Genomic DNA, 17999 nt, shown 5'->3' with positions numbered 1-17999 from the left:
CGTGACAGTGGGGAGAGGAAAAGAGACACCTCCACCTCCAATCCCTGTGATGCTCCCAAGCAGGAGGGGTCAAACCCATGTGTTCTTCCCATCACCTCCCTTTCCTGTGTTCTGTCCTTCCTGCCGGGACTGGTCCGGTCCTACCACATACTTTTCAGTAGCCTCCGACTGTGTCTTCAGACTTCCACAGCATGGTCCCAGACACCTAGGTGGGTACCCCCAGAGGTGGGTATCGAAGCTGGCACTTCACCAGGACAGCAGAGCCATCAGAAATCTTGGGTGCCTTGGCAAGGGTACCCCCAATCCGTGGGGCTTTGCTGACTTGGAGCAGTGGACTGTGTGCTGTGTGTGGAGAAGCAGTTGGGTCTGGAGGGGCTGTGATGACATATCACAAGGCAAGGTAGAAAAAAACAGAGTTCCTTCAGCCTACTCATCTTGAGGCTTGAGATCCAACCAGAGCCTGGAAGCAGCGGTCACACTGGCCTTGTTTGGCTACCCGGAGCCCACCTGCTCAGCTGTGGGCAGGAAGCCACCAGCCACTCCTTGGGGTTTCTCTCACATTTAGGGCTTCCTTTCCCGGAACCCCTGGGAGGGCAGGCACCCCAGTCCGACACTGAGGCTGAGTGAGGTCTGCGCTTGGGATATAGGGCCAAGAGCCTGATTTGACCAGCCCTGGCACCAGGGCCCAAAGCTGAAAGGAGGGAGGAAAGACCCAGGTGGAAACTTGGAACTTTTATTAAATACTCATTCACCCATTTGCCACCACCATCCAGAGCAGGAAAAAAAATTATCAAAATGGAATTAAAAAAAATAAAACAAATTACACCCGATCCCCAGTATGTACAAGGTCATTCCTGGCCTCTCTGCCACAGCTGCGGAGAGGCTGGGGAGCAGCTGGGGTGGGCGTGGGGCTGGGCACCTTTCTCCAGCCACAGGCCCCTGAGCGATTCTGACTGTGGTGGCAGAAAGTCCCTGCTGCCAAGGAGCCAGACACCTTGGCTGGCCTCCGGGGAGGTGTTTATTGCTGGGAGGGGCAGGGCTGGGCCCGCTCTGCCCCTACTGGGCGAAAGAGCTGTCTGACTGCTCCCAGAGTGGGCAATGACCAGTTGGGAGTAGAGGACCAGTCCCAAGAGCAGCCCCAATCGCCACCTGAGAAGGGGGATGGATCGAGGGCAGGACGGGTGTTTTCCAGAGAGGAGAGAGGGTGCTCAGCTGATTCTGGGGGGAGGACACCCCAGTGCAGCCTGCTGATCAAGCTTGTCCTCCTTAGCTCCTGAGGATGACGCACGCCCCCGATTCCAGCTGCCCGGCCCTCCTTGGGGGCAGGGCTCCTGTGCCCTTCAGGCCGTTTTCCTGCTGCCTTCTTGCCTCAGAGGCCTGTGTGGCCACCTGCACGTCAGCCACAGCCTGGGCCCTTGGAGGCAAGGATGCCTGTGCGGCCCAGCACCTCCTTCAGCGCGGTGTGGGACCCAGCCCGCGGGCTCAGCAGCCGCTCTCTGACTCTGCAGTCTCCAGGGTCACCGCCCCCTGCTGCATGGCAGCGGTGGCCACGCTGATGGCCTCCTCTAAGGTCTGCTGCTCCTCCAGCTGTGGAGAAGGAAGGAGAGAGTGAGACCTTCCCTCCCAGGTCCCAGTGGTAGGGTATGTGGTCTACTCTTTTGAATGTCCTACACCTACCCAATGTCACACACACCTGAGCACTCAGTAGGGCCCCAGGAAACAGGAAGTTCACTGATAGAACCCTTTTAGGCTAGGCATGGTGAGGAGCCATGGAATGGTCCAGGGTCAGACAGAGCAGCTTGCTCATGGCAGGGGAATGGCGGGTTGGAATAATCATCTACTTCAGCCCCCTTATTTTCCAGATGAAGGAACAGGGACACGAAGAAATGAAGGGTTGAGACTGCAAGGCAGACTGCCATGAAAGTTACCATGGTCAGAAGGGGCTCCCCACCCTGCCTCAGTGAAGGAAGAGCCTGGGCCTGAGACAGGTGTGTGGATGCGGGCAGGAAGGGCTCTGTCCTCTGAAATGGGCACCTTCAGACCCGAATGCTGTCCTCTCCTAGTCCTGCTCCGAGTGCCCCTGCCCTTCCTGCTACTTCTCCAGCCCCCAGCCCCCTCACCTGCACCGCAATGTGAGTTCCGTTGGCTGTGGCCAGCAGCGCCACCTGCTGATGATGAAGGGATGCTACACTTGAATCCTCAGCCACCACAGTCCCAGAGGTAATGATTGTGACCTGAAATATATATTAAGAACGAGGTTTTCCAACCTACCTACATTATTCTCCCAACCCCCAATCCAAAAAAATCCCTTCAAGCAAGGTGGCTGGGAACAACGCAGAAGGAAATGAATAAAATCATTATGAGTCAGATTAATGAACTAGCTTGGGGCTCAGAGCTAAGTGGGGGTTGTGGTGGTGGTGGTGGTGGTTTAGTCGCTAAGTTGTGTCCGACTCGAGACCCCATGCACTAGAACCCACCAGATTCCTCCTTCCATGGAATTTTCCAGACAAGAACACTGGAGTGGGTTGCTATTTCCTTCTCCAGGGGGTCTTCCCAACCCAGGAATCGAACCTGGGTCTCCTGCATTGCAGGCAGATGCTTTTACTGTCTGAGCCAACAGGGAAGCCCTAAGTGGGGCTGTATGTTTCTTTAACTTACAGCCAACTTAATTTATGAATTTTGAGCCACAGAAGGACAGAGCTGTAAAAGGCCCCAGAGGTAACTTAATATTCTCATTTGAAAATGGACTAAAGCTCATGGAAAAGTAACGTGCAACATGCCTATGGCAGCAAGCAAACTGTCTCTTGACTCTCAGAGCAATGCTTGTCAACAAAGGAGAGTTGCTGATGACCCAGAGGAGCTGTAGGGAAGACGCTTTATCTGTGGGAATCTTGGTCCTCCTAAGAAGGCTGGACTAATTTAGCCCGCACTTTAAGGCCCATCCCACAGAAAGGAAGGACAAGAGAGGAAGAATCCCAAGCAAACCGCCTGGTCGTACGGGCTGTGTCTGGGTGCCATCGGCGCTGACCATGGCGACTGTGTGTGCGCCAGAGGTGGCAAGGTCATCGTCGTGACTGGGGATGGCAAGGGTGGTGCTGCCATGCTGGGTCACCATACTGATGGCGCTCCCCAGGGCCTGCAGGTCTTCTGGGGACAGGCTGACCTGCCAACAGGAAGGAGGAAGATGAGCTAGGAGCAGAGGGGAGGGTTGTCTGAAAGCCCCTAGGCAGATGGACCTGCTCTTTCAGGTTTGCTTATTGGTAGACTAGAGGATCAGCTTCCTGTCACAGGGGGAGGGGTCAGGACAAGCAAGTGAAATAGGCCCTGGTTGCAAAGAGAGGCTACACTGGAAGAACTCTGCTGACCACGTCTATTCACCACCACTTTGCCTCAGGGCTCTGTTCCATGCAATTCAGGGTCTCTACCCAATTTCATCCTCATATCAACTCTAAGAGTCATAGGTGCACTTGCCAGTGAGAGTGCAGACAAACGTCAGGTTATACTGCTGGCGAGAAAGCCCAGCTTTCCGGATGCCACCCCATGCTCTGGCCCATACACCAACGTGCCTCTCTGCAGGAGGACATCCAAGTGTTTGACTCAGACAAACAGGACCTGTCAGCCCTCAAGTAAAAAGGGAAACTAGCAGCTGTGCTCCAGAAGCCCCCGAGACTGAGCTGGAGCACGAGCAGGAGGAGCAGGAGGCCTGTGTTACAGGGAGTTGGTAGCCTCAGCCTCAGCTCTTGAGATCCACAAGGGCAAAAAAGAGAACCTGGGTGAAGATGGGGCTATTAGAACCTGGAGCTCCCCAGAGAAAGAGGGAGGGGGTACCAGCCAGAGGGGCCCACCCACCCCTCGCCCCCTGGCCTGTACCTGCTGGGCACCATCCTGAGTGATCAGAGCCACCTGGGGGGCCCCGTCCTCCTCGGTCACCATAGCCACTTGGGTTGGGAGGTCATCGCCCTCTTCCTTCACCTCCGACACGTAAGCAATGCGGGGTCGCTTGGGGGGCGGGCTCTCCTCGGCTGCAGAGGCGGCTGGGAGAGGAGCGCCTGGGCTGACACCTGCCCCCAGGTGGTTACGGGGCGGCCTGGCTTGTCCCCTCACCTCCTGCCCACACCCCTCACCCTCGAGCTGCTGCTGCTCGTAAAGGGCCTGCTCGCTCTCCTCCGTGGCCTCCAGCTCGCCGTGGGCGCTGCGCTTGTGCATGGCCAGGGTGGAGGTCTGCCGGTAGGTCTTCCCGCAGGTGCTGCAGGTGTAGGGCTTGCAGTGTGTGTGCACCACGTGGTGCTTATACAGGCTCGAGTACTCGGTGAAGCGCTTCCCGCAGCCTGGCACCGTGCAAACGTATGGCTTCTCCCCTGGGGACACTGGGCTGTGAGGGGGGTGGGACCTGGTGCTGGCAAGGGGGAAACTAAGGGAGCAGGAGTGAGGGACAGGGTTGGCGAAGAGAGAGCCAGAGGAGGAAGAGGGACTGAGATCTGGGACTCCAAAGGGACAGAGCTGGGGAAGGTGGCCAGCGGCAGAGACAGAGGAAGTGAGTGTGGGACCACGGGGCCTGCAGACAAGGTAGAGAGAAGATGGGGGGGTGGGCAAGGCTGAGGCTAGTGAAGGGGCTGTGAGGGGCACCAGGGCCTTGTGAACAGCAGGAGACAGAGGGGGTGGCGATGGGGACATGCCAGGTGTGATGGCAGAGGGAGGGGACACGTGCGTCTGAGCAATGACACAGAAGCTGGACAGGGACGCAACACTGGGGAAGGGTGAGGACACACGGGAGTCACATGGACAGTGGACGACGTGAGGAGCTGAAGACATTTCACTCTGCTTTCTCCCCATTGTGCCTGACCCTGGCCTTTATCTGGGAGCTCAGCTGGAGAGGGGGATTTCAGGTGGGTGTAGATGGGGCAGGGGCTAACAAGGCCAGCAGTGCCCATCAGATCAGCCCCAACTGGAAATCGAGGAACTGCTTGCTCACTGCAAGTGAAAGAGCAGTTCTGGGGGCACAGCTGGAACCGGGGGACCCTGTGCCCCGCCCACAGACCAGCCTGCAATGACCCTCTGGGCTAGGTGTTGAGAAGGTGTCTCAGGTCAGAAGCCTTAGGTAGGGGGGCTGGGGCCTCGGAGGGGGAGGCTCGCGCATGCCAGCTGGCCCACCTGTGTGGATGCGCACGTGATTCTTGTAGTTGGTGGCGCTGGTGAAGCCGCGGCCACAGTGGGGCTCGGGGCAGGTGTAGGGCCGCTCGCCCGTGTGGGTGCGCACATGTACCTTGCGGATGTTAGATGTAGTGAAGGAGCGGCCGCAGCCCTCGAAGGGGCACCGGAAGGGGCGTTCACCTGTGGAGACCCGCTGTGTGAGGGCGGCTCAGCAATGAGCCCCGGGCAGTGGCCAGGTCTTAACTGGGCTGGGTGGGCCGGGCCCGGCCTACCAGTGTGGGTCCGGACGTGCTTCTGCAAGTCTCCTGAGGTCTTGAAGGCTTTGCTGCACAGCTCCTCTGGGCACTTGTATGGCTTCTCACCAGTGTGGGTGCGCATGTGGCTCTTCAGCCCATATCCTGTCCCCGGGGGAGGGGCAGGGGTGAGAAGAGCACAGGGCAGGGCCTTGTCTTCACCACCTCGTCTTCCTAATAAGGCAGAGGCTCTCTCCCTTAAGGTGTGCCCCGTGAGGCTCTGAGCCTCCTTTGGCACAAAGCGCCCGTGTCTGCCGCCGTCCCGCCGCTGCCAGGGCAGAGAAGTGGGGCTGGGGCAGCGGTCCCTGCTCCCTGCCCTGTCCAGGGTCAGCTGGCGCCATTCCAGAACCCGTGGAAGAGGAGACCTGGAGAACCTATGACCTCAGGGCCTCAACTGAGAGGGAAAATGAGGTCCAGAGGGAGGCAACCCCTCCAACCACTGGCACCCCCCACTGGTCTCTATCAGGGCTGCTTCTTGCTTCCATGACAGGGTTTCCTCCAGTGACACTGCCCTGCAGTTGGAGCACTGAGACCGCAGTTTCTTCCGGAAGGCAGCCTGGTGCTTGGCTCCCTTGAGGGAACATTCAGAGCTAATCTAGAACCCTCAATCCTCAACTGGAAGCAGTCCACCTTGGTCTCCATCCAGTAGGTTACCTGTGGCAAAGGCCTTTCCGCAGCTGGAGAAATCACACCTGTATGGACGGTCACCGGTATGAGCTCTCTCGTGCACCTGTGAGAACAAGCACCGACGTCATTCAGAGGGGAGAGGGTATGAATGGGCTCTGTGGTTTCTTCAGGGCCCAGAGTATCAGCACGGGCCGCCTCCTTTATTTTGCTTCCTCCTCAGCGGAGATGCCGCCTCCAGGGAGCCTCCCTTGATTCCCTTCCCACCTGCACTCTTCATGGGTGTCACAGCCCCCCGCGCTGACACTGCTGTACACGCATCTCTTCCTTCCGGGGGGCAGTGAGCAACCTGAGGTCAGGGACCAGTTCCAGTCAAAGCAGGAGGGCAGGATTACAGCCTGCTGGGCAGATGGCAAGGCTGAGAGCTCTCTGCAGCCACCTTACCTTTAAGTGATGAGCGGTGGTGTAGAGACGCCCACAGCCCTTGTATCCACAGCGGAATGCTCTGTCCCCAACCTGTTGTCCTTTGCCATTATGAGGAGCCTGGCTCTCATGCAGAACCTGAAGGAAAAAAATCTTGGGGTCCCTATATGTATTCTCCTCAAAGAAGGAAGGGAAGAGGTGGGACACAGGGCCCAGCTGGCAGTTTAAGACCCAATAAACAGGGTTAAACCTACCAAGGGGGAGAAGCGCAACCTGAGTGATCGAGCTAGACAGATGGAACAGACGCTGAGCCTGCTGCAGAAGAAACAGGGCTGGCCAATGGAGTCACCACCCAGCTCTGAAGGATACAGAGACGACTAAGTGTCATTGGGGCTCTGACATCTTGGGGAGAAAGGGCATCTCTTAGACGGGCAGGTAAGGTGGGGGCAGGAGTGGTCGCAACGGCCACACTTGAGCTGGGCTGAGGGCCAGCTGCCCCCCTTCTGACCATCAACCATGGAGGCTGCTGCTCTGGACACGTTTATCCTCTGATGGGAGGAGATTCCTTCCTCCCTGGGGAAACCTGTGTTTGGAAGGGGCACTGCCAAGGAGCTGGCTATGGGGAGCAGCTCACCTGGGCTCACCAGAAGTGAGGTGGCCACAACCAACAAAGTGCACAGGTGTCCAGGGCAGGGGCCTGCAAGTCCCACAGAAGCCCATTTCTACCTGCAGCACCTGGCTACTGACAAGCCCTTCCTTTCCCCCTCTCCTGCCCAAAACCATTCCACACCAGCTTCTGGCTCCGGGGAGCCTTACTGTTCTGCTTTCCTGGGCGGAGTCCTGCTGGGACTGTCCCTTAGTCTTTGTTTCTGGGACACTGTGGCCTTCCCAGGAGTTCTTGAAACTGAACTCTGGAAGGCGTGGTGAGCAGGAGTCAAAGGAGGGAGGCCAAATCCATGGCGGGTCTGTCTAGTCAGCTCCAGGTCAAGGGGTCAGGCAGCTGACAAAGTTTCCTGGACACTCAAGTAGCTGGTGGGTGGCAGGAGAGGGTCACAGGTGGCTGGGCCTGCTTGGCAGGCTAACCCAGTCAGGCATTCATATTTTATAACCATGTCCCACTGGTTCTTGAGGGAATCAAAAAACTTCAGGGCTGGAAGTGACCCTCTGAGAGCATCTGGCCCCAACTCACCATATGAGATGGGAACAAGTGGAGGCCTCCGAGGGAAGTGACTGAAGCCACACGAGGCAGAGGCAGAGCCACAGATTTCAGGGCTCACAGTTAAAGCCTGGCTGTCTTTCCAACAGTAGTGAGCTTCTAAAACACACTGACAGCATGGGGGTGGGAGTGGGCACAGCCCAGAGAGGCCTACTGCAAAGTTTTGTAGTGTCTTTTCAACTTGAAAAGACACAAAGACTTCCTCTTCTCTTCCATGATATAGCCATACTAGTTTAATTATAAGAACAATTCCCCCAGTCCCTGGGTAAAATGCACGCTCCAGGAAGCCCTGCCACATCCACCCTGAGGTGCTGCAATTCAGCCGGGGAGGGAGGACCCTGGTCTGGAAGGCTCTCAGATCTCTGAACCAGTTTCCCCTATAGGCAGGACCACAGCCCCGGCAGAGAGAGCCTAGACTGACTAATGTTTGGAAAGCCAACATCCTTTTCCTTCGCAGCTGAGCTACTGTGCAAGCCCCGGGTTCCAAGAATCCCAGCTGCTCTGGTGCATCTGCTCTCGTCACTGCCTACTGAGGTTATTTCCCCAAATGACTTAATGAGTCGCAGAGAAGAAATAAACACAAGAACATCTGACCTCAGCGGACTGGAAAACTAATAAAAGTCACTGGCAAAGGTTTTCTCAGACAGTGCAGCCAAAGTGAAGCTGGGCCTAAATTCCCACCGTACGGGTATCACTGCTTCTTACAGCTGCCTTCCCTCTGCAGAGACGCGTAAACAGCGTGAGTGCACACAGCTGTTGGCGGCCCCAGCCAGGCTGTGATGCTTGCCCAAGAAGATGACACGTGAGAGGTGAGTCGGGGGAGCCAGGCGAGGGGTCACAGGGAGCAGCCCGGTCCTGTCCAGGCGCAGGACCAGCCCCGCCCTCTAGAGAGCTCACCTTGCTGGCGTACTGCTCCAGGGCTACCACCGTGTCCGCGCTGAAGCCCTCATCCTCCTCTGCGGCCAGGTCCTCCAGGCCCACCTCTGTCTGCACGGCCAGGATGGTGCCGTCTGACGGCACGGCCATGGGGTGGTGAATGTAGGCGGTGGAGCCATCTTCCAGCTGGACAGCTTCCAGGGCACTGGGGTCATAGCCCTCTGCGGGGAACATGCGGTTAGCCCAGACGCTGTACAAGGGCAAGAGACGCGGCTGGGACCTGGGCGTTGAGGTAAGGAGAGGTACATATACCGAGGCGGGTCTTAGCCTCGGGGTTCTCCTGCTTCCCCACCTTGGTGGCCCGCTCTGACTGGCCCTCCCTCTCGGGCCCCCTCTCCTAAGGACGAGGTCTCCTAGGGAGTACCGACTGGGAAGGCACGAGCTTGGTGAGCACCTGAGAGGACCAGCATCTTGCCTGAGACGGCCGTAAGAACCTCCTAACTGGTGGCCCCTCACCCTGTCCTGTTCCCTCCAGGCAGCACAGCACCCAGAGGGAGCTCTGCAGGACACACGTGCGGTTTTGTTACCTGACAGCCTAAGCAGTTCAACTGTGCCCATCGGCCTCAGGATAAAAGCCCAAACCCTTATTCTGCAGCCCCAGCGCTCTGGCCCCTGTCCTCTCTGGCTTCACCTCACCCACTCTGCCCTGCCCTCTAGGACTCAAACTCCTGGCAGTTCCCTGAATGTGCCCTTCTTTCTCCCTGCCCACCTCCACCCCCGTTTCCGGGTCACACATGCTGTTCCTTCCATCTGGAGTACTGAACCCTTCTTGCCATTGCTCTTCCCCAGCTAGGCCCACTCCATCCTCCAGCTCCCAGCCCAAGCGTCACTTTCTCAGAAAAGCCCTCCCTGAGTCTGAACCCAGGGAGGTTCAGTTTGCAGTGATCAGTTCATGATGGTTCATTTCAAGCCCTTTCCCCCACTAGATTCTAGGAGAGCAGGGACTATGTCCGATCCTGTTCTCTTTTGTATACTCCACACCTAGTGCCTGGCATGCAGTAATTGCTCAAGAAACTACTTGTAGAAGAAATAAAGCATTATTCTTCAGTACCTTAAAAGCTTCATTCTTAAAAAATGTGACAAGTGTGTAGTCCTTGTCTTGGATAATATTATTGGATCCTATTTAAAGCCTTAAGACTTTGTGGCTGTGCTGGAGCCAAAGCTGCCAGGCCCAGGCCATGGACTCCCATGCTCAGCCTCTGAGGGGCAGAAGCAGCTGCTCCTGCGGTCCACACCAGGGAAGGCAGGGGTGCCTGCCAATCCAGGTGAGCGTGGGGCCCACGGCTCCATGTCTCTGCCCCAGCTCCCAGGGTGCACAACGCTATCCCCCGACCACGGCCAGTTCTGCCTCCCTTTCTTCTTCCCAGTCGTGAGGGCTGTGACCCCACCTTTGGGTGTGCGGTGTATGTAGGCCATGCTGCCATCTTCCAGCTGCACAGGTTGTCCATCCTCAAAGGAAAGAGGTTCTGTAATGAGAGCAACGCCTGCCTTTCTCCGGAGCTTGGGGTCGGGGAGCGGGGCCCCTCTGGCGGAGGCTGCCTGGCCTCCCTCATGTGGCAGGGCCATCCGGGATGCCCTCACCTTTCTGCACTGCCACTTGGTGAATGTACGCAGTGGTCCCATCTTCGAGCTGGATCACTTGCCCTTCAAGAAGCTTGTCTCCTGTGGAGGCAGAAATGGAGAGAAGTGGGCCTGCGCCAGGCCCAGAAGAAGGCTGAGGAACACTTGCCTGCTTTAGTAGAGGCCTGTTGGAGGCAGAGTCTGCACGTCTAAGCACAGCTTAGACATTCTCCAAGTTACCTCACTCCCTGCCTCCCAGGTCTGGGCCTCAGAGGTACCGAGGTAGAGACATCCTGCCATGAAGAACCCTACAGCTCCCAGAAGATCCCCCTTCTGTCACTCATAGGAGGAGCAACTTCATTTATTATTCTACCCATGCCACACAAAGCAGGGACTTCCAACCTGGCAGTAAGTTGCTGAGATTGAGCTAAGCGGCAAACAAAGGATTCCCTGAAATCTGGAAAGGCCCCAAATGGATCCAAGTTCAGATCTGACTCAAATTAACTAGATCAAACTACGTCCCCTTGTCTCCCACTGGGGCAGTATGCCAAGACCGAGACCCTTTGATAAGGCAGGATAACTTACAGGTTAAAAGCAAGGAGCTCTGGGGCTTCCCTGGTGGCTCAATGGTAAAGAATCCCTCCGCCAGTGCAGGAGAAACAGGTTTGATCCCTGGTCCAGGAAGATCCCACATGCCATGGAGCACCTACGCCCGTGTGTCACAACTATTGAGCCTGTGCTGTAGAGCCAGGAGCCACAAATGTGCCCGCACGCAACTACTGAAGCCTGAGCACCCTAGAGCCCTGCGACAAGAGAAGCCACTGCAGCGAGAGAGCAGTCCCCACCCACTGCAGCCAGAGAAAAGCCTGTGCGGCAACAAAGACCCAGCACAGCACACCCCCCAGCCACACAAAAAAGCAGAGGGCTCTACAACCAGTCCAGACCTCCTGGGTTTGAATTTCAGCTCTGCCTCTTACTAGCTGTGTGATCTCAGACAACTTATTTAACTTCTCTGTGCCTCCGTTTCCTCTTCTAAGAGCAAGAGGCTCTTAGATTTAAATTAGAATTATATAGGCCTCTCCTTATGTCCAGGGAGTCTGGGAGGGAGAAGGGGTAAAGGAAGTGAGAAAGGGAAGAAGGGAGACTGAAGACTCAATGACAAGTGGTTTCTTTGTTCATTTACTTACAAGTTTTAAGACCAGACAGTTACTTCTGGCTCACCTCTGCTGATGTCTACCTTTCAGAAGAATTCCCAAACTTGTCACCAAACTTGAGTTTTCTTGGGTCTGTAACTCACAGTTCTACAACCCAGCCAGAGGTAGGTAAGGTGGGGACAAAGGTAGGAAGCAGGAGAGAAATGCAGTTGAGACAAGGGGAGAGCAACCCCCTCTTCCCTCCTGCCCAGCAAGCAGCAGGCTACCCTGCCTTTGAACACCTTAGCTGCCCTGCCAAGGGCACCAGTACTTGGGGATCTGAAAGTATCAGCAGAGCTTTTGCTAGGGGAGTGGGTACTGCTGCAAGGCAGGAAACAAGATGCCGAGAAGAGTTATTAAGGGAAAATTCTCAACCTAGAACTTCTTCTAACAAGCAGAGACGACAATGGGGAGAGGCGTGGGGTGCTGGTGGTGGGGAGAAGAGGTGACTGTCAGGGCCCTCGTGCCCCACTGCAGAGGTGACTGGAGGTTCCATTTTCCCTGGAATGGTCCCGGTGCCTTTATTCATAGCATGTTCTTCCACTCTCCAAAGTGTCAGCTTTGAATAACACATTTCATGCTTACCCTGTTTATAGGTAAGTCTCATCACATTTGGGGCTTCCGACTGGCTGAGCTGGGCCCAGACAGAGCTGCCTGCTGACAGAGATGAAAGTGCGCTGGTTGAGAGCATCAGAGGTGCTCATCTGCAAGAGCGCTGCCTTTCAGACAGTGAAGCTCTGGTTCCTCAAGGCCAGCTCTACTCTAAGCAGTGTGAAATCTGCTGGGTGTGAGTGTGTGTGTGCAAGCATGTAAGGACACACTATAGCACCATGGAGGAAGGACAGAACAGAGCCAGGAAGAGTGACAGGAGAAAGATATAAATGGGCAGGTAAAGAGATCATCCAGACATAAGAAGGAAAGACGTAAGAAACGAGAGTGGCTTTCCAAGGCTAAGCGTAGCCACTTGTTTTTTTTTTTTTTTTTTTCATTCATTCAACCATTAAGTCGTAACAGAAGACTGAGGCAACGGAAATACCCGGGTCCACAGAGTAAACGCAGCCTGATCGACAGGTCCTGAGTTCTTCCATCCCACTGAGACTGCTGTGAGAGGGCAAAGACCTCTGATGGGAAGGCTGCAAACAGAAGGCTGCAGGCTTCACAAGTGTTCTAGAGAAGTCCATTCTCAAGAAAACAAAGCCAGCCAGCTCCACACGTCATCATATGGAAAGAGCCTACCAATGCTATTAAGGAGCCTCTTTGTTGTCATCAGGAAGCAGCCGATTTAACATGAAATCAACAATAAGCTTGGGACCTGAAATACATTTTGACAATGTGTTGAAACGAAGGAGGGCAATGCTGCAATGACAGTGGAGAAATGAGGACTGCAGTGCTCACAGAGTCCAGAAAAGGCAAATATAGAGGAGGAATGAGGCAGTGTTTGGCCAGTGCTGTCCAAGAAAGACACACATGCCATCTGGCGTGCCTGTAAATGCTGGCGAAAAGAAGGAGCTTGTCAGGACAGTGAGTGTCCTGGCCAGAAGGCCCTGCTTTTCAACAATGCTCTGTTCTGACTCCATGCCCCCTTGAATTTAAGTTCCTTGAGAATTTTAATTTCAGGTAAATCTGAATTGCAGATAAACAATGAAGGCTTTTTTTTTTTAGTTCTTGGTGTTACTATGTTACTGCTTTTAGTATTTAATCTTATGTTTATACATAGCTTTCTCATGCAGTATTTGGAACATACTTACACTACAAAATTATTCATTGTTCATCTGTAATTAAAATTTAACTATGTGCCCTGTACATTTTCTCTGGTCACCCTAGTGGGGCCTAAGGCATGAGATCTATGCTTGGGTGACCCCCTTACCTGGAACCTAAAAAGTATGTTATACATGGTGTATGCTCAGAAGATAGTTTGATTGCTTAAACTTGCTTAAATTAAAATGAACTACTTCTAGAAAGAACTGAGAAAACTAGATAGGGAATATTTGAAAAGCAGGAAGTCACAAGCAGCACTGTGTTCATCCATGACAGAAATATTTATCAACTTCTTACCACACATAAGGGAATCTTGGCTCCTGTAGCTAGGTTAATCTGATTTTCTAGCCTCCCTAGGTGGCATTATATTTTAGAGTTACTTTTTTATCAATCACTTTGATATATTCTCATGCAGAGCAAGTTGTGGCAAGCAGGCAAGAGGGCAGGGTGGTCGTGAGACTCTTGGACCGGGACAGGGCAGGATTCTGAGGTCTGTGGAAATACCTTTAACAGCTTGCTGCTGGACATAGGCCGTTGTCCCATCACTGAGGGTCACCGTCTGCAGCCCCAAGCTCTCCATGGCAAACTCTTGCCCGTGCACTCAGACATGAAGTTGGCTTCTTCCCAGCACCGGAGCAACAGCTGAGGCTAGAGATTTCCTTTTGCGTCACAAATCTGAGAAAATGGACAGTGTCATATTATGAGCTGCATGGCTTCCTCCTGCCGCAAGGACACACAGGGAGAGTAAATGAGGCCAGCCAAGAAGAAAAATAAAAAGAGACAAATTCTTCAAAGTAGAGAACTATGTTGGCTTTTATTAAAAGAGTTCGAAATATACGCATTTAAGAATTCTAAAGACTGAGCATTCAAGACAAACATGCCAGCCAAATTGGTTGTAAAGTAAGATTTCATTAATCAAAACCCACTTTTAGGGACTTCCCTGGTGGCCTAGTGGCTAAGACTCTGTGCTCCCAAAGCAGATGGCCAGGGTTTGAACCCTGATCAGGGAACTAGAAACCACACACCACAACTAAAGATCCTGCATACCGCAACTAAGACCCAGTGCAGCCAAATAAATAAGTAAATAAACAAGTCAATATTGTTTATAAAACCCACTTTTGAATTCACTCCCCTAGAAGGGAGACCCACGGAAGGCAGGTGGCCAACTCCGCTGTTGCTGTTTCTCTGTGACCATTCTAACATCTCTCCTGTGCTCAGATCCATCTGTTCACCCAGAATCAGTGGGGTCATTCTTTTTTTGGGGGGCCATGCAGCTTGCAGGATCTTAGTGGCTTGACCAGGGATTGATCCTAGCCCCTTTGTAGTGAAAGCACAGAGTCCTAACCGCTGGACCACCAGGGGATTCCCAGTGGGGTCATTCTTGATTCCTCCTTTATCCTCAGAAGTCTAGGAATACCACCATCTTATACCATATATAAAATTAATTCAAATGGATTAAAGACTTGAATTGAAAACCTGAAACCATAAAACTCCTAGAAGAAAACATAGGTGGTAAGCTCTTTGACATCAGTCTTGGCAATGATTTCTTTTTGGAATTTATCACCAAAAGCAGAGGAAACAAAAATAAACAATTGGGAGTAAAAAACTAAAAAGCTTCTGCAAAGCAAAGGAAACCATCAATAAAATGAAAAAGCAACCTATTAAATGGGAAAAATATTTGCAAATCCTGTATCTGATAAGGGGCTAATATGCAAAATACACAAAGAACTCAAATGACTCGGTAGCAAAAAGCCAAACACTCCAACTGAAAAAACAGGCAGATGATATGAATAGACAGCTTTCTATGGCCAGTAGGTACATGAAGAGATGCTCAACATCCCTAATCACCAGTGGAATGCAAATCAAAACCATAATGAGATATCACCTCATATCTATCAGAATGGTTTATTACCAAAAAGACAGGAAAAAAAGTTTTGGCAAGGATGTGGAGAAAAGCGAACCCTTGTGTGCTATTGGTGGGAATGTAAATTGGTGTAGCTATTATAGAAAACAGTATGGAGATTCCTCAAAAAATGTAAAGTAGAATTACCATTTGATTGAGCAATCCCACTTCTGTGCATTTAACCAAAGAAAACAAAAACCTTAACTTGAAAAGATATATGCACTTCCATATTCATTGCAGCGTTATTTACAATAGCCAAGACATGGAAACAATCTAAGTGTCCACTGATTGGTGAATGGATAAAGAAGAAGCTACACACACACACACACAGGAATATTATTCAGCCACAAAAAGAATGGAATCTTGCCATTTCAACAACATGGATGTACCTTGAGGACGTTACGCTAAGTGAAATAAGTCAGGCGGAGAAAAAATAAGCACCGTTATGACCTCATTTATATGTGGAATCCTTAAAAAAAAATAGATTCATAGATACAGAGAACACATTGGTGACTGGTAGGTGAAATGAGTAACGCGAGTGACAGGTACAAACTCCCAGTTATAGAGTAAGTCCCGGGGATGTAACGCACAGCACGGTGACTACAGTTAATCATACTGTATTGCATATTGGAAAGTTGCTAAGAGAATAAATTTTAAAAGTTTTATCACAAGAAAAAAATTCTGTAATTGCATATGGTGCTGGCTGTTACTACACTGAATGTGGTGATCATTTCACAATATACAGATACTGCCTCATGTTGTACACCTGAAACGAATATAATGTTGCATGTCAATTATACCTCAATTTAAATACGTACAAGACAGACAAGAAAGTCAAGGTACCTAATTCCAGGTGAGTATCACCTCTCACCTGTTGACTAATGTAAGAACCTCCTAATATATGTCCTCAATAAATTCTTGCCTGTTTCTCACTCAAATTTTGTGTCAGAAAGCCTTTTTTTCCCTTTAAGTACAAATCTAAACCTATTACTTCCTTGATTAAAACTCTTCAGTGGCTTCCTATCATGCTAAGAATTCATTCACCCTGCAGGCAAAGGCTGGTCCCCTCAGAAGTCCCTGCAGCCCCGGCCACTACGTATTCCTGGGACTCACAGTCCCAGGGTCACATGCCTATCTCTCTTTAGCACATGTTGCCTACACAAAACTTTGGGCTCCAAACCCGGTTACTGGTTTACTGCGGGCTCTCCACAAATCCTCGAGCTGTGACTCGCCGGTCCTCGTGCCAGCAGGGACGACTGGCAGCGCAGTGCTCACTGCGTCTGCTGTGGGACGGAGGGTACCGGAGCCCTGCTCCAGGGCAAGGTTCTCCTTGCCACCCATCAGAGGACTCGCCTGGACTTGGAATCTGCACGGCCTACTAGATCCTTCCTAGCTGCCAGCTGAGCTTCTCAATCAGGGCACCCAGAGAGGATATCTGTATGTCACACTTCAGGTGCTGGTGCTTGAAGCCATGAGCAACCAGCTAGATAGAGCTTTGGCGGTTCAAAGGGCTGAGTGGGAAAGTCTCCTGACACAACCATAGCCCATCTGTGATACACTGGTTGGGATGCTGTACGCTAGACTTGGCATCTCCACCAGGATGATTCATTCCTTCTGTCCATACACATTTACTGAATAGGCTACGCTCTGGGGACAGCAATGCTACTACCGCTGAGAGTGAGTATGGCCAGAGAGCTGACCATGTAAACTGTTTAATCCTCACAATGACCCTTTAATCAAATACTATATTATCCTCATTTCACAATTGAGGGAGGTGAAGCTCTACTCAAGGTTGCACCGCTAGTAAGTGAAGGAAAAGGATTTGAATCCAGGCCACCCAGCACCAGAGCAGTGCTCCTAAGCAGTCTGCTCTACTGCCTAACACGGAGGTTTTTAGCTGGAGTTTACGAACCCTGAAGCCACCTGGTAACACGTTTTTGGTATGTGAGCTTGCACATTCTTCTGAAGAGGGGAGAGTCATGACTGTCATCGGAGCCTCGCAGGGATTGAAGGAGGTAAGGAACCCTTGGTCTAGCTGGGAATTCCGTGTATGACTCACCTTCTCTGGTCTACTTGGATCCTGGCAGTCACCCCAGTGTTGCCCAGAGTCCTGATGACCCCTGACATGGTGCCGACCTCATGAAAGCCCTGGGTCTGGCCTCCATTAGACTGCTCCAGGACCTCTGACTTTCTTTCTCTTAAGCAGGGAGAGAAGTCCTTTTGGGAAACTGCTTTCATATTAACAGCACTGTATCAGAAATAATACACCTGAGAGACCTACGTCTGAAAACACAGCAGACTACAGGTTGAAAGGGGATTGGGAAACGGCCTCAGATCTCTATGGCCGGGCCCTGTGGCTGCTGAGGCAATGGTTGGTTTAACTTAGCTCATCTGTATTCTACTGAGATTTTCTGAGGAAAATCCGTGCCATGGTTAACAACACAGGCTCTGGTGTCAGTCTTCGTTCTAACTCAGACTTTGTCTCTTTCAAGCTGTGTGTCCTTGGAAAGTAACTGGACCTCTCTGAAATTTAGATACATCTTAAAAAAAAAAATGAGGATAACAGCGGCATCTTCGTCACATGTTACTGTCAGGATGAAATGAGGTCACATACATCAGCATTTAGCACAGGGAATTCAGCACAGGAATTACTCAAGAAATGCTGGCTCTGGGGAAGGGGATGAAAGGGGAACCTAAAGGGATATGCTTCTGAAGCAATGAGTATTTCGGTAACAGCTAGGAGTACTGACAACAGCCTGGGATCTGCAGAAAGGCTTGTAAACTCAATTTCACCTCCTGTTATTGCCTCTTAATCTGTAAAATGAATTGTTGGCCCAAATGACCCTAAAATCCTTGCCACCATTCATGTAATTAAATTTATTAAATATACAGCCTTTAATACATGTCAGCTGCTGTTTAAAGTACTCTACCTATACTATCTC

General features: G+C 52.2%; 1 protein-coding gene across 8 annotated transcripts in view; it reads right to left on the bottom strand.

Annotated features, from left to right (window-relative positions):
- Positions 1-719: 719 nt before the first annotated feature.
- ZNF76 (zinc finger protein 76) overlaps positions 720-17999 on the bottom strand; it is a 28262-nt gene continuing 10982 nt past the window's right edge. For 3 of the 8 annotated variants that reach the window (XM_061146512.1, XM_061146513.1, XM_061146514.1), the window contains 13 exons: positions 13659-13829; positions 10225-10335; positions 10032-10109; positions 8605-8804; positions 6513-6629; positions 6099-6174; positions 5424-5549; positions 5152-5331; positions 4125-4358; positions 3871-4034; positions 2999-3163; positions 2121-2234; positions 720-1587 (listed from right to left, as the gene is read on the bottom strand). In XM_061146512.1, coding sequence (XP_061002495.1) covers positions 1483-1587; positions 2121-2234; positions 2999-3163; positions 3871-4034; positions 4125-4358; positions 5152-5331; positions 5424-5549; positions 6099-6174; positions 6513-6629; positions 8605-8804; positions 10032-10109; positions 10225-10335; positions 13659-13734 — 1746 coding nt within the window. In that variant the 5' untranslated portion in view covers positions 13735-13829 and the 3' untranslated portion in view covers positions 720-1482. Of the gene's footprint in view, positions 1588-2120; positions 2235-2998; positions 3164-3870; positions 4035-4124; positions 4359-5151; positions 5332-5423; positions 5550-6098; positions 6175-6512; positions 6630-8604; positions 8805-10031; positions 10110-10224; positions 10336-13658; positions 13830-17999 lie in introns of those variants that run through there. The other 5 variants (XM_061146515.1, XM_061146517.1, XM_061146518.1 and 2 more) reach the window with 5 other exon arrangements.

Source organism: Dama dama, chromosome 7 (assembly GCF_033118175.1).
Source record: "Dama dama isolate Ldn47 chromosome 7, ASM3311817v1, whole genome shotgun sequence".
Classification (NCBI taxonomy): Eukaryota; Metazoa; Chordata; class Mammalia; order Artiodactyla; family Cervidae; genus Dama; species Dama dama.
Note: the sequence above shows the minus strand (reverse complement) of the source record. Positions and strands in the feature narration are given on the sequence as shown.